Raw genomic sequence first — 15843 nt, 5'->3', positions numbered from 1 at the left:
ACATAGCTGTTGGAAGACTTTTATCATCTATACTAATAAAAAGGGTAATATGCAAATTGGTCAGAACGCCTTCACAGTAACAACCGAACTGCAGGCTGCTTGGGGTGACCAGGCCGGCAGGGGTGTTAGCGAGGGACGACCAAACGACTGACCAGCAGGCTGTGTGGGGTGACCAGGCCGGCAGGGGGGTTAGCGAGGGACTACCAAACGACTGACCAGCAGGATGCGTGGGTCTACCGTGCCGGCAGGGGGTGCACATAGGGGCAATCAGGCTGGCAGGCAGAGGTGGTTAGGAGTGATCAGACTGGCAGGGGGCGAGGCAGTTAGGGATGATCAGACAGGCAGGAAGTGAGCAGTTAGGAGCCAGCGGTCCCTGGGATCGGGCCGAAACTGGCAGTCGGACATCCCCTGAGGGGTCCTCGATTGGAGAGGGTCCAGGCTTGGCTGAAGGGACCTGTTATCCAGGATTTCACTGAATTTCATGCACCGGGCCTCTAGTTATATTATAAAATGTCATTCAAAATGTTGCATCTTAACTAATATTGATGGAGATAGATATTTTTATATGTTGTCAAATACTGTACTAGGTGCTTTACATATATATTATCTATAATCATATGAGGTAACTATTTTTTTATTCTCATCTGAGGACATGCTTTTATTGATTTTATTCTATTTATTGATTTATTTTGCTTTTATTTTATTTTAGAGAGAGAGGAAGGGAGAGACAGAGAGAGAGAGAAAAATCACTGTGAGAGAGACACATCTGTTGGTTGCCTCCCGCATAAGCCTCAACCAAGTGAGTGCCCTTGACTGGAATCAAACCCGGGACCCTATAATTGCAGGCTGATGCTTTATCCACTGAGCCAAACTGACCAGGGTGGTGCTACTTTTTAATCCCAATTTAATAATAAGTTAACTGAAGCTTAGATTAATTTGCCCAAGTGCACACATCGCTGGCAGATTTAAGCATCAACCTATAGTAGGTTATAAATCTTTATAAATTTACAACTAATGGTATTTAATCTGTTATCCAGGATTTTACTGTTTCAGTGTTTGACAAGGATAATAACAGCATGATATCATAGATCTGCTTAAAACAAATGACACCCTCAATGTTTTCAGGGTATACTGTATCATTCAGTCAGATCAGAGTCAGACTTACTATATCTTAACTACAACACAGTGATCACTTGCTATCTGTATCAGTATCTGAAATATGGAGATTCTGAATTAGCAATATATTAGGGTTTTATTACTTAGCTAAGAATATGCACTCATGTTTTTTTTTAAAATATATTTTTATTCATTTCAGAGAAGGGAGAGGAAGAGAGAGAAACATCAGCGATGAGAGAATCATTGATCAGCTGCCTCCTACGCACCGTCCCCTATACCTCCACTGGGAATAGAGCCTGAAACCAGGGCATGTTCTATAACCGGGAATCAAACTGTGTACTCCTAGTACATAGATCGAAGCTCAAATACTGGGCCCTGCCAACTGGGCACACTAATTTTTTTTAATGAATATCACCTGGGAACTAAAAAGGGTTCCCAGATCCCAATTCCTGTGTGTGTGTGTGTGTGTGTGTGTGTGTGTGTGTGTGTGTGTTTTCCCACATCAAGTGTCCTTGGACGCCTGCAGGGTGTCTTGAGGACTCATCTCAATTCTGACACAATCTGCATGGGGATAGAATGTGACTGCAGCTTTAATAAACAGTCCCTCAAAGTCACCTGGCCTTGTATTGTGAAAGTTTTCCTGCACAAAGTCAAGAACCCACACATTACCGGCTGGGCAGAGGCAGACCCATACAGGGCGAGGCTCCCTTTCCAGTGACAGTGGTACATGGATGCTTTCTGGTTCTCCAACATGGAGGCTCTTGTAGGAAGCAGTTATAAGGTTAAACCTCGGACTGACCTGCTGGCAAAGTCACAAACAAGTCCCAGCTGAGAGGGCACAGTCCTCTAAGCATAATTAAGCTTGATCTTGTAACTGCTCCCTAGATCTTTCCTGGGTAGCTAGTGGGCTGTGGGAGGGTCAGCAAGTGCTGCCAAAACAAGTGAAACTTACAACAACATTGTAGATTACCTTGTTTGTCCCTGACTATAAAGCCTCAACTTTGCAGTCTGGATCTGTTCTGTGGCCTCAGCCAGGCACAGAAGATCCACCTAGACCCAGCTTTTGCTCTTTGTCTACCATTTCTCCATCCTTCACTACCTCTCTCAGGATCGCCGAACCCTTGGCTGTGCTGGCGTGGCACAGGCTTTCCCCAAAAAAGGCCAACTGGTTGTCCTCTGGGTTTTTAGATTTTTAAATTGATTTTTAGAGAGAGGAAGGGAGAGGGAGAGACATGCTTTGATGTGAGAGCAAAACATTGATTGGCTGCCTCCCATACATGATTGGCAATCTAGCCAGCAACCTCTTGATGCACAGACCATGTCAACCTACTGAGCCACACCAGCCAGGGTGGGCCTCGTCTTTTGGGTGGAATTTGGGATGGTGGGCTTCTCAGTCAGGGAAAATATAACAAGTGGTGGGAGGAGTCCAGAAACTGGTCTTAGCTGTGTTTTGGTGGATGCCTCTCTAACCAGAACTGAGCACATACAATGAAAAGAAGTTGATTGGGAGGATGGGGTCAGGAAATGGAGGTGGGATTCTGGATTTAACAGAAAACAGAGTAAATCCAGTGTGGGAGAGAGTGTATGGGCTTTGGGGTCAGGCAGGCTCTGCCACTTATTAGCTAGAGATTCTAGGCAATTAACCTGACCTCTGATCAAAATAATGACAATACCACTAGAGGTCGGCTGCATGAAATTCGTGCACTGGGTGGAGGGTGTGTGTGTGTTTCTCAGTCTAGACTGCACCCTCTCCTATTTGGAATCCCTCAAGGGATGTCCAGGATCGGGCCTAAACTGGCAGTCGGACATCCTTCTTACAACCCAGGACTGCTGGCTCCCAACCACTCGCCTGTCTGCCTGATTGTCCCTTACCTCTTCTGGCTGCCAGCCTGATCACCCCCTAACCACTCTCCTGCCGGCCTGATCAATGCCTAACTGCTCCCTTGCCTGCCCAATTAGCCTTAACTGCTCACCCCTGCTGGCCCGGTCACCCTCAAGTGCCCTCCTCTGCCAGCCTGGTCACCCCCAACTTCCCTCTACTGCCGGCCAGGTAGCCCCTAACTGCCCTCCCCTGCCGGCCTGGTCTTCCCCTAACTGCTCGCCCCTGCCAGCCTGGTCCCAACTAGCTGCCCTCCCTTGTTGGCCTGATTGTCCCTAACTGGCCTCCCCTACAGACCTAGTCCCTTCCAACTGCCCTCCCCTGCAGGCCTGGTCACCCCCAGTTGGCCTCACCTGCAGGCCTGGCCCCCCCAACTGCCCTCCCCTGCTGGCCTGATGGCCCCCAACTGCCCTCACTTGCCAGCTATATTTTGCCCACATGGGTGTGGCCATCTTGTGTGTTGGAGTGATGGTCAATTTGCATATTACCTCTTTATTATATAGGATTGATTTGTATGAGAATAAAGTGAGATAAAGTACTCTGAACATGCAAACCCAAGATAGATATTCTACAAATGTCACACCTGAACATAAGTTCCAGGAGAACAGAGATGGTGTGCTTTGTTTGCTGATGCACCCGCCCCAGTGCCAATAATATCTGGTCCATATTAGGTACCCAAGAAAGAGGGAAAAGGCCTGTGGCATTTTCAGGTGTAGCGCTGGGGAAAGTCTAGAACGTGGAAAGGATGCTTCTGAATTCTTGCACACAGTCTAAAGGAACATCTGGGAAGGTGTGTGAATTAGAGTAGGAGCTGGCAAGCTATTACCTATGCCTATTTTTATAAATTAAGTTTTATTGACACACAACTATGCTCATTTATTGACCATGGCTGTTTTTGCACTATAGGAGTAGAGTTGACTAGTTGCAACAGAGACAGTATACCTGCCAATATAAATGAATAAAAATATGAATTAGAAAAATTTGATAAAAACATGAATTACTCTTGGGTTTCAAAAATCTTTAAAAAACATTATAAAATTTTATTTAAAAAATTCACAAAATACAAGTTAAATCAGCCAGATATTTTGAGTAACCTTGCAACATAAAAAAAATCGAGTATTACAAATGTTTGTTGATTTTTATTTATAGTAATTCCCTGAAGATTTAGTTTATCTACCAAACCCTTTTACCATGCCCAATATGAACTATTTTTTTAAAAATATATTTTATTGATTTTTTATAGAGAGGAAGGGAGAGGGACAGAGAGCCAGAAACATCGACGAGAGAGAAACATCGATCAGCTGCCTCCTGCACACCTCCCACTGCGAATGTGCCCGCAACCCAGGATATGCCCTTGACTGGAATTGAACCTGGGACCTTTCAGTCCGCAGGCCAACGCTCTATCCACTGAGCCAAAGCGGCTAGGGCTGAAGTATTTTTTTTTAAAAGTTCTCTCATTAAACCTTAAAGCGTTTTAAATTGCTGTACCATAAATTTCAATCTAGTGACACTTACTTATATAAAAAGAGAAATCTATTTAGACTACAAATACATAAAACAAAACAGCCTTATTTAGATTTTGGAAAGAAATGCAGCTTTTTAGTTAGCATGGAGGCAAAGCAGGGGACCTGCTTCTTTCCAATTGCACTTAGGTCTTTGCAAATGTCCACTCGGCGCTGAGAAACTTTCCTGTTCACCAGTGTGAGGAGTTCTGTGAATTCTAAGGAGGAGCCGAATTTTCTCAGCATCTCACACAAATCTTGAATGTACCAGGAGCCATTCACAGTTTCCCGATGAGAATAATAACCTAAAAGAGGGTAGGAAAAAGGACTGAAGTTTTCTGGCATTCAGTTATTATGACTTAAAACACCTTTATAATCACAGAGGTATAAAGCCTCAAAAAACCTTGGAAAAGACAAGGATGTATCCATGATACAGTTTTGTATATTTTTCCCTGTTGACTATTCTCATGTGGGAAAGGGATCAATTCTATATAGTTCTATAAAAATGGGGTTAATTCTACTTAATTACCTAAAAGTTTCCAAGATAGTAGTAGCCAGGCGATGATTTTGAGAGACAAGAGATTAGAAAGAAGAAAATCATAAAATTACTGCAAACCAACAATCATCACCAAATATTTTTCAACAAAGCTTCCCATGCGTCTGACCAAATGACACTATCACCATCAGTGATTCCTAGCAGCCTGCTAATATTCGATACAATTAGACCCTGGGAGCTTTAGACTTGGAGTTCTCAGGGATGACTTTTCTAGAAGGTATTCTTACATTTTCACCTATCACTCTGTGTTACTTGATCAAAGAAATCCATTCTATGCCTGTGAGCTTCAGGACCAAACCACCTCGTCCCAATAGAAAAACGTGACCCAAGTCAAGCCAAGATGAAGCCTACGGAACTCAGCCCGGAGAGCCAATTCTATGTTTGTATTAAACACCCACACACCTTCTGCAACAGAGTAGCACATGAGGAAGTCTGCGCCAGCAGGCAGGGTGTACACGGAGGCCGCATCCACCTGGGTGACATTGGCATCCAGCCTGTCTGCCGGATGGTCCACTACATCCAAAGGAATGACTGGCACATCATGCTGGTTTCCCCGACATGCCTACAAGACATGGAGGAAAACCACCTCACTTACCTGCCCCTTTCTTCCCAATGCTTACTGTGTACAGCGGATACATATATAATTCAGTACACCTTCATGTTGACACCAACAGAAGCCACTTACAGGCACTTTAAACCACAACATTCAGGTTTAGAGCAGACTAAAGTGGAGTTTTTCCCCCTACTTAGGTTTTCTTTTAGTTAATATTTATAATAAAAAATATTGGCATCCACAACTATACAGTAAATTCTGTTGATTGAAAGGTACACTATAGAGGAGAAAGTGTCTGTGAATTAAAAAATTCCTTATAGATAAGTCGTACCATAGCACCAAGAGTCATCCTTTCTTTAAAAAGCTATAGTATTTGCCCCAGCTGTTTTGGCTCAGTGGACAGAGCATCCACCTGTGGACTGAAGGGTCCCGGGTTCGATTCCGGTCAAGGGCACATGCCTGGGTTGTGGGCTTGATCCCCAGGAGGGGGCGTGCAGGAGGCAGCTGATCAATGATTCACTCTCATCATTGATGATTCTATCTCTCCCTCTCCCTTCCTCTCTGAAATCAATAAAAATATATTTTTTTAAAAAAGAAAAAGCTATAGTATTTGCCTAAATAATATGTTCCCAGATTGGGTTTTGCTTGCCTACTGGCTGCCATAAACGGTTAAGGGTTAAAATGACAATATTTGACCTGAGAAGTGTGCCTTCTTCCTTTTGCTCCTACTTGAAAGTGAGGTCTCAAATTCTTAGCCACTAATTCTGACTCACACAAAGACACTAATTTCTATTCATAAATGACTATCATGGACTCCCCTTCCAAAATGTATATGATGAAGTCCTAACCGCCAGTACCTCAAATGTGATTGTAGTTGGAAATTTGGTCTTTAAAGATGTGATTAAGGTAAAATGAGGTCATATGCGTGGCTCCTAATCCACTATATGGTGTCCTTATAACAAGGGGTTAGGACACACACACACACACACACACACACACAACACACACACACACACACAAAGACCGTGAGAGGACAGAGGGATGAGACAGTCATCCACAAGCCAAGGAGAGAGGTCTACGGAGAAATCAACCCTGTTAACACCTTGATCTCAGACTCCTCCACAACCTGTCAGAAAGTCAATTTCTATAGTGTAAGCCACCCAGTCTGTGGACTTGGTTCTGGCAGCCCTGGTCTACTTAATACATGACCTGACAGACTGTTTAGTATTATAAATCAACAACGAAATGGTTAAAGAATGAAAAAGCTTTCAAAGGAACAGAAAGTCCTTTAAAAGTCCTGAGTGATTTCAAAGTTTTCAGATATTAAAATCAGGAGATTTTAATCTTATTTAGAATTATCACGCTTATTTTCAGACTTTATTTCCTACTGTCTTCCTAAATATAATGTAGAACACCTGGAACTTGATGCCATCAGGTGCCAAATCAATTGCAATAAGAGCTAGCCTTTATTTTTAAAAAATTAGTTGTGTTTTTTTTTTATTTTAATTTATTGATTTTAGAGAGAGAGAGGAAGGGAGAGGAAGGAAGGCAGGAAGAGAGACATGCATTTGTTGTTCCACTTATTTATGCATCCACTGGTTGATTCTTGTGTGTGCCCTGACCGGGGATCGAACCTGCAACCTTCGCGTACTGGCACGATGCTCGAACCAGAGCCAGCCTTTAATTGAGGGCTTGCCATGTGCTAGGCACTAAGTGTTTTTCATTTGTTAGGCCAGTTCGTTTTAATCTCACAACCACCCCATGAGGAGGTGCGATTTTGTCTCCTTCTCATAGATGAATCGGAGGCAGTGAAATGTTTTCCTCCTGTGTGGCTATCCTCCCACAGGAGAGCTCATTAGTAATTTCCGGTCCTCTTGTCTTGGACAGCGTTGGCCCCCTTTTTGCATGCAGCAATAGATGTCATTTTTCTACCTCTCTGGCCACTCTCCTCAGCCTCTCTCCTCTGCTCATTTTTCAGGCCATACTCGCCGTGGGTAAATTCATTTGCTTCCATTACCACCCATCTCCTCATTACTCCAAAATTTATTTCTCCAACCCTGGCTGCCTCTTAGGTTCTACCCCTGTCCTTCCAACTGCATGTCCCACAGACACCTCAACACAGTTGTCCACACATGAAACCAAGGAATTATCTGTAACTTCTTTTCTAATAGACCCCACTCCCCCCCTCAATGTTCTATGGCAGATGGAGAATGTGGTCCCGGTGCTCCATGCCATTCAGAAATACAGAACTGCAGCACTGGGACATCAGGAATTCTCTTTTTTGTTCAAAATTCTTATTGATGTACCAGATGATGTTATTGAGGCCTAAAAATACTTTTATCCTAATACCAAGTTGGCAGGGGGGACACGGCATCTCGGTGTAAGGGAGAATGTGAAAGGATGAAGCAGGCTAGGACTAGAGCTCTGCACGCCTGCACCCCTGCCCCTGGCTCACACGCTCTCCAGCTCCCAGAGGACCAGGCCGTCTGGGCAGGCGCCTTGCTCCACGCTCTCCCAGCAGCAGGTGCTTTCTCTGGTGGCTCCACCTGGATACCAGCGGGCCATGCAGTAGCACATTGGTTATTCTGAGTCATTTCAAATGTCAATCCAAGTAATAAAGACACCGATCGTCTTTATTTATTTTTTATGTTAAGAAAGAATTACTACCAATAATTCAAATTGTAACTCTGGCTAGAATTCATAAAGGGCCTTTCCAGTACTGGAGAAAGATACTTTGGAAGTTGGCTTTAGTTCTTAATAATCACATGTACAGGCCCTGGGCTTTACAATTAAGATGTTAACATCATCAGTCTTACCTGAATGATAAATATCTTGGGTTTTCCAACCAGGCTCTTACACTTGTCTCCTTTGAACAAGCCAGTGAGTGTTTGAATTTCAATTTTGGCATCATATGCGTAAATGTGATTGCCTTCGCCATGACTCAGGAAAACGCATAAAAAGCAATCGGCATCTACATGGCTAGAGGTTGATGCTAGAAAACCCCCCCAAAATTCAGACAGAAATGAAAATCAGATGCTTATTATCTACGTATTAAAATTCAATTTACTAATACCAGAATAAGTTACATACATATGATTGCAGGAGGGAGGAAACTTGTTATTCTTAGAATAAATGTAAAATGTCTATAATGAAACACAACTTTTTTTTAAAATTATTTTTTTAAATCTTCACTTGAGGATAATTTTTCCATTGCTTTTTAGATAAAGTGGAAAGGAGAGAGACACATTGACTGGTTGCCTCCGGCATGCCCCCGACCAGGGCCAGGAGCCTGCAACCGAGGTATGTGCCCTTGATCAAACTCGAACTCAGGACCCTTCAGTCCCGACGCTCTATCCACTGAGCCAAACCGGCTAGAGCCAGAAATTAAATTAAAAATCAAAATTATTCAAGTTCAAAATAATAGTTTGAACAGATTTCATTAGTTTTTCTAAAACACAGAACAATGACATAAAACAAAGGGGATATTATGGGGAACGCCCTTCACGATCCAAGTCATTTTGGCAATAAAAGTTACATGGGTCAGCAGAGTGCCTCCTAGAGTGGACTGGAGAGACCCAGAAACTACTTAATTCTCTATGTGTTGCTGTACCTCCAATGAATGCAGCACCTTTAATATATGTCTACAGCACTTAGAGCTTCCAAAAGAGTATTAAGACACGATGTCCTCCAAAGCTTATGAGCAAGCAAAGTAGAAAAGCTGGTAAGCAGCCAGTTAAAATTAAAATGATATACAAAAACAAAACAATAAAATGATATGCAGATTAAAGAAGAGCCCTGGTGTGGAGGTTCCTTAAAAAATAAAAAATAGAACTACCATGTGATCCAGCAATTCCACATCTGGGTATTTATCTAAAGAAAATGAAAACAGATACTTGAAAAAATATATGCATCTCCATGTTCATGCAGCATTACTTACAACTCAGATATGTAAATAACCTGTGTTCATTGATGGATGAATGGATAAAGAAATTGTGGTGTATACACACACACACACACACACACATTTAATATAAATATATAAAATAGATTATTATTCAGTCATTAAAAAAGAATGAAATCTTACTATGCAGCAACATGGATGGACATGTTATGCTAAGTGAAATAAGTCAGAGAAAGACAAATGCCATATCATCTCATTTATATTTGGAGCCTAAAAGATGGTAACCAGACATTTTGAAATGTACACATATATCGAATCATTATGTTGTACACCTGAAACTAACATAATGTTATATATCAATTATACCTAAAGAAAGAGCTCTGCAGAAAGTTTAAATTATATAAATATTATAATATTCCATTGGCAAATGACTTGAAAATCCATGGCATGCAGTGATTATTATGATAAAGATAAATTGTTAAAATACCTATTATACACTGATATAGAAATTGAGAGATAAATTATTTAAATCACCAGTATTTTGAAGCCAATAACAACTTAGAGTATGGAAGGAGTCAATTAAAAAATCACTAGTGTTTGCATTTTAAACTTTTAAATGCCAAATGAAAAGGTCATTTTATTCATTTCTAGAATAACAGACTATAACTAATGGTAGGCTGAATATAAGCTTTGGAGGAATAATACTTTGCAAGGGTCTCTAAATCTGGTGGGTAACATATATGCAGAGATGCAAAACCAAAAACCTATAACGCATGCCAAATTAATTAGTAAGACTTTTTACTACACAGTTAATTATTTGGATCTGTCTTTACAAATAGGGTATTTAAGTACTCAGTGCCATCAGAGGAAGATGAATAGGAAAACTACTTACCCTCATGAATTTTGAGCAGTAGTTCTTCTGCTTTAAGATCGTTAAAGCATTTCACTTCAAATCCTAGATCTGAAAACCTGGTGATAGATAAACTGAATATTAGCTTATGAGCTATTCAAAGTTGTCACATACCCTACTTATTTGAGGAAATTTATATACTTTTGATGACACAAAAATTGTCTTTTCTTTAAGGGAAAAGAAAAACCAAATATGACAGTGACAGTTTTCCTGGGTCATCCGCGATAGGAAAGGATTTACTAGTAATGATAACGGATTCAAGTTAGAATATTGTGTCTACTCTGCAAATACAGGTGACCCTTGGACAACAAGGATTTGAACTGCAAGTGTCCACTTACACAGATTTTTTTTTCTTCAATAAATACCTGTACTGTTTTTGATCCTCAGTTGGGAGTTCGTGGATGCAGAGGGCCGACTGTACGCATTATCTATGCCATTGTACATTGAGCATCTGTATATTTTGGTACTCACAGGGGTCCTAGATCCACTCGCCTGTGGACACTGAGGGACAACTTAGTTTTGGAGGAGTCAAAAGTCAGATGTGGATTTTTGGCTGTGCGGGGGCTCAGCACTCCTAACCCCTGAGTTTTAGGGTCAACTGTACATCTGTAACAATGTAGAGCCTGTTCACATTGAACAGAACAGGGTTAGGAAGAAAACTCAGGCAAGTTCTTAAAGGGGGCTGTGCCCAACTGAGGCTCATCCTCAAAAACTCTCGCTCTGTTATTTCTTCAGTGCGGACGAGTTTCCATCAGTAGCTATCATGTAAATCCCTCCTCCCCTTGACAGGTAGGTAAGACTGCTACCTGCGCATAAGATTGTCTCTGTCTGCGTTGGTGCCTCGCCTTTCTGGCAGCGTTAGGTGCCAGAAGAACCTCTCATGGTTGAAGATTAAAGCAAGTCCTCTCCTCTTGTGGTCCATTTTGTACTTTTCTGCTGGATCAAACATTTCACTGTTAATGAAAAATTTAAAAAACAATCACTTTAGGTTTTATTAAACAATGAGCTCCTCCGAGCCCAAGGTCCACGTGGAGTGTAGAGAGAGGTCTGCGTTTCCTCCTCGGCGGGCTGACCTGCCCCTGGAGGGCACTGAAGGCCTCGTGGCCACACCAGCAAGGACAGCCCTGACATATTTCTGTGCCAGTTGGTAAACAGCGGCCACTGTGAGCACCCACCCACCCATCTACATGGGTGTCTCTCCCCGGGGTCTCCAGGATCCAGCAACCAAGGACAGTGGCCTGGCCGAGGCCATACCAACTCTTCAATATTTCAAACATCACGCTAAGTCCTTTCCCAACCAGGGCAGGCACTAACCTGTATATTAGCTACAAATGAACTCTTCAAGTGTGAAACCTGCCACACTCAATTCTACCTTCCATTTCCCAGGCCCCTTTCCTGCTTTGATTTTTCTAGTCTGATCATGACCACCATAGGAAGAGACCTTTATTAGAAAGACAATATTTTTTACCTCCTGTAGAAGGCATCTGTTTCTGTCATGTTTTGTTCCTCACCTATTAAAACAAAAGTTGACTTTTGTTAATTTACTTTTTGACTTTTGGCAGTGAAACAGCAGGAAATCCCATCTGGATGCCCTTGACCCCCACACACGAAGGGTATATGAAAAGAAGAGAAACTGCTGCATGATAAGCAAATGAACTATAATCTATGGCTTAATTCTTTCTCACGCCCAACTCTTACCGGCAAAATAGCAAAGAATATCATACAGAGAAGTGGAGAACATATGCAAATGAATTCATTGTAAAATATGCCTAGAATAACAGTCTTTTGACTATGGAACTCGAAAGAAAGAGGAAATTGCTTTGTCTATATCTTTTGTTGTTGTTAATTCTCACTCGAGGATATTTTTCCATTGATTTTTAGGGAGAGTGGGAGAGAGAGGGAAAGAGAGAGAAACATCGATGTTCGATTGGTTGCCCTGGCCTGCGACCCAGGTAGGTGCCCTTGACCGGAATCCAACCCGGGACCCTTTGGTGCTCGGGCCAAAGCTCTATCCACTGGGCCAAACTGGCTAGTGCCCCTGACTATCTCTTTTTTTATTGACTGATTTTAGAGAGAGAAGGGAGGGAGTGGGAGGGAGAGGAAGGGAGAGGAGAGGAGAGGGAGAAAGGGAAGGAGGAAGGCGGGGGAGAGAAAGAGGGGGACCATTTGTTGTTCCACTTTTGTATGCATTAATTGGTTGGTTCTGGTCTGTGCCCGGCCCGGACCCGGGATCAAACCCACAGCCTTAGCGTAAGGGTTAGCGCTCTAACCGACTGAGTACCGGGCCAGGGCCTGAAGTTGCTTTGTTTTACAGAAATGTTTTTGTAAACGTCCTTCCACTATCACTGATGCAAGCACCTTTAACTGTTCCTTGTGAGGAAACAAAACCCGGCCCAACCTCCAAAGCCAGCTCTTCATGCCCAGGCGCCGGGGACGCCAGGACCGCCGGGACCGCCCGCCGACGTGCCAGGGCCCCGGCGCCCAGGGAGCTGGGAGCCCCGAGGACCGCGAGGCGGGGCCGCCCGGCGCGGGGAGCTGGGAGCCCCGAGGACCGCGAGGCGGGGCCGCCCGGCGCGGGGAGCTGGGAGCCCCGAGGACCGCGAGGCGGGGCCGCCCGGCGCGGGGAGCTGGGAGCCCGGAGGCGGCGAGCTCCCCGCGCGGTTGTCCAGGACCCAAAGCCGCGCTGCCCCCACCGGACCTGAGCGCTTCCCTCCAGGACCCGCAACTTCCTCGGGCCGCCCAGCCAAGCCGGGAGCCCGCGCCCTAGGCACCCCTACCTGCAGGGCCAGCCTCTCCGGACCCGGGCACCGAGCTCATCGCGGCGAGCGCAGCGTCCATAATCCGGCCGTCTCCGCTTCCTAGAGCTGGTCCGCAGCACCGCCCCTTCCTCCACCGTCTCCGCCCCGGCCGAGCCCCGGGGGGTGAAGGTTTCTTCCTTCCCAGCAGAGCTGGGGGGTGGGGGGGTGGGGGGCACAGCGCCTCGGGGCGGGGCGGGGACCCGCAGGCTTAGCCGCCTGGCGCCTGGAGGGACCTACCTGCCTCTGGGAAATGTCAGCAGGCGAAGTTGGATCACCTGCGGTCAACCCGGCCCCCAATGTTTGCGCTCCCTGACTCGCCTAAAGGTTAAGACTGTTGTGTCTTCGCTTTTCAGGTTGTGAACCCTGAGCACTAATAAGGGCTCCTGATGGCCAACTTGGGGGGTGGGGGAGCAGAGCCTAGCAGGCATTTCTGCACAGGGACCCCCGTGCCATCTGCACTTTGTGAGAAGCCTCTAAGCCCCTGCCCTGAACTGCCCGCCTGCACCGTCCCTGCCGCCGGAGCCAGCCCTCGGAAAGGAGACCCCGGAATCCCATTTAAACCGGCAGGACTGAGCCTCCCCATCCAATCGGAGCTGCGCGCAGCCCTGGCCAATCGGGGGCCCGGTGCGGGGGAGGGGAGAAGGCTGTAAACATCAGCGGGGTCCCCGCTGGTTCCCTGGGGGAGCGCACTTCCCATCAGAGACTGAAGACAGTTTCCCCTGGAGGCCCTTCGGTGGTGCTGCCACCTCCCAGCTGTCTTCACAGCCATTCTAACGGTGTAGCTGTTTGCACTAGTTCCTTTCTTTACCGCACCCCAAATTGGGGATTGAATTGGTGCTGACCGTGGGATGACAACGTGTAGTTCTTTTCCCAGTGAGTGAGTTCCAGGATTTCTGATGCTGTTTGTAGAGTAAACTGGAGGCAACTGCAGGATTTCTAAGTCTGGCTTTCGTAGGTTGAGCGAGTCATTTTAAAATAGAGCCAGAGCAGACATTCCGGATGAGCTGCGTGCACATCTTGCTCCTAGAACCTTTGCAATGTTTGAACTGGGCAAAATAACCTTTGGAGCGGGCCAAGCAACACTGTCTTACAAACAAACAACCGTAAAGCTAACAGGAAAGCAGATATTCTGCCCATGAGGACTGATGATTATGCAATTTTAAAAAATTCTTAACCAGAGATACAGTGAGTTAAAATCTTTTTGCTGGTGGATGTTGATGAAGACAGTGAATCACAATAAAGTGAAATGCAATGAAAGGAAGTATGCTTATATAGCTAAAGAGTAACACAGCTTGATAACACCAACAGAAAGTCCTTCTAGTTATATAATTATTTCTCTTCCTTTTGTCATAAAAAAGCCATTGCTTTCACCCTGAAATTGGAACACAATTTGGGTTTTTGCCATAATTCTATGATTGTAATTCTGTGGTCTCAAATAAATACTTGTTGCCTCCCACTTTGACTTACTATTTTTAAGTTAACAAGCTGTTGATTGGAAATCAGAATCAACTGGTTATCCTGTCACTAATTTGCGTAAAATAAAGAACTGCAACCTGATGCATGCAGACAATGGTGAGCCGCATGCACACACTGGACTGGACCAAGATGGAGAAGGAACTTCAGGGACGGGAGGTTAAGGGGAGGCGCCGTTCCATCCATAGAGCTCTGTAGAAACAGGGTTCTGGAGGTGACACAGCGTACACAACTCCTCCTCGAAAGCCCTAGCTCCTCCCTCCTGATTGATTGTGTCCAGGTTAAGTCTCTGTCATAATTTTTATCAAAGCTAATTTGGGGAAGGACTCATGTAGAAATTGGGAGCCTGGACTTTGGGGGGCACGGGGAAAGTCTATAAATTATGGTTTTTCTTGAGTCAAAGCATGTTGTCCTCACTCATAAAATGCTGCCCGTGTGCAAATCAGTGTGATGGGGCACTCAGTGTTGCCTTTAATTGAGCTCTTCCTTGGGTGGTTGGCTGTTGTGTAAATTTGCTTCAGTTAACTCTAAGAGTGGATGAAGCCCTAGCTGGTTTGGCTCAGTGGCTAGAACACTGGCCTGCGGACTGAAGGGTCCCAGGTTTGATTCCAGTCAAGGGCACATGCCTGAGTTGTGGGCTCCATCCCAAATAGGGGACGTGCAGGGGGGCAGCTGATCAATGATTCTCTCTCTCAACATTGATGTTTCTATCTCTCTCTTCCTCTCCCTTCTCTGAAATCAATAAAATAAATAAAATTTAAAAAATAAAATAAAAAAGAAGAGTGGATGAAAAGGTGGCCTTATCTTTTGTACCTTCTCCTGGTGGTGTATTTCTCTGACTTTCCAAGTAGTTTGCCTTAACAACTGTGGCCACAGGCTACCCAAAAGATACGGACGGCTTGGCATTCTGGGCTCAGGCAAGTCAACAGCCAGTGGTAAGCAAAGAGCATGGAGGACACAGCTGAACTTTCCCAGGGGCTGAAGAGCTGTCTACGCTCACATCTTCAGAGGCAGTGGAGGTTGTGGGATTTGCTCTTAAACGTCAGTTAATAATTTTTCATGTAAATGAGCGATCTATAAAAGACAGTTCTTTGTAAGTTGCTTTTCCATCCCTTTTGATCCCAACATTAGACTTGAAAAAAACAAACACAACAA

The 15843-nt window shown here is 44.6% G+C and overlaps 1 protein-coding gene across 4 annotated transcripts; it reads right to left on the bottom strand.

The window, feature by feature from the left end:
• Window positions 1-4023: 4023 nt before the first annotated feature.
• LOC129150692 (caspase-6) lies at window positions 4024-13271 on the bottom strand. 4 transcript variants are annotated; one of them, XM_054722955.1, is made up of 7 exons: window positions 13195-13271; window positions 11886-11928; window positions 11224-11370; window positions 10400-10476; window positions 9442-9476; window positions 5456-5615; window positions 4024-4802 (listed from the first exon to the last, which is right to left on the bottom strand). In XM_054722955.1, exons 1-7 carry the CDS (start codon window positions 13253-13255, stop codon window positions 4564-4566), a joined length of 762 nt encoding a protein of 253 aa, XP_054578930.1. In that variant the 5' UTR covers window positions 13256-13271; the 3' UTR covers window positions 4024-4563. The 4 variants fall into 4 exon arrangements, with proteins under 4 accessions (XP_054578930.1, XP_054578919.1, XP_054578922.1 ...); XM_054722944.1 differs by lacking the exon at window positions 9442-9476 and adding an exon at window positions 8423-8598; XM_054722947.1 differs by lacking the exon at window positions 9442-9476 and adding an exon at window positions 8423-8598 and having other exon boundaries at window positions 11224-11353; window positions 13195-13254.
• Between the last annotated feature and the right edge of the window lie 2572 nt (window positions 13272-15843).

This window comes from Eptesicus fuscus, chromosome 2 (genome assembly GCF_027574615.1).
Source record: "Eptesicus fuscus isolate TK198812 chromosome 2, DD_ASM_mEF_20220401, whole genome shotgun sequence".
In the NCBI taxonomy this organism is placed as follows: Eukaryota; Metazoa; Chordata; class Mammalia; order Chiroptera; family Vespertilionidae; genus Eptesicus; species Eptesicus fuscus.
This window is presented reverse-complemented; position numbering and strand designations above follow the sequence as displayed.

Excerpts from the sequence above, each read along its gene's own strand:
- LOC129150692 (XM_054722944.1), bottom strand. The coding sequence starts at position 13,255 with ATGGACGCTGCGCTCGCCGCGATGAGCTCGGTGCCCGGGTCCGGAGAG. Across the intron at positions 10,477-11,223 it reads AGAGACAATCTTATGCGCAG|GTTTTCAGATCTAGGATTTG; the intron begins GTAGCAGTCTTA and ends ATCTATCACCAG. Across the intron at positions 4,803-5,455 it reads GTGCTACTCTGTTGCAGAAG|GTTATTATTCTCATCGGGAA; the intron begins GTGTGTGGGTGT and ends ACCCTCTTTTAG.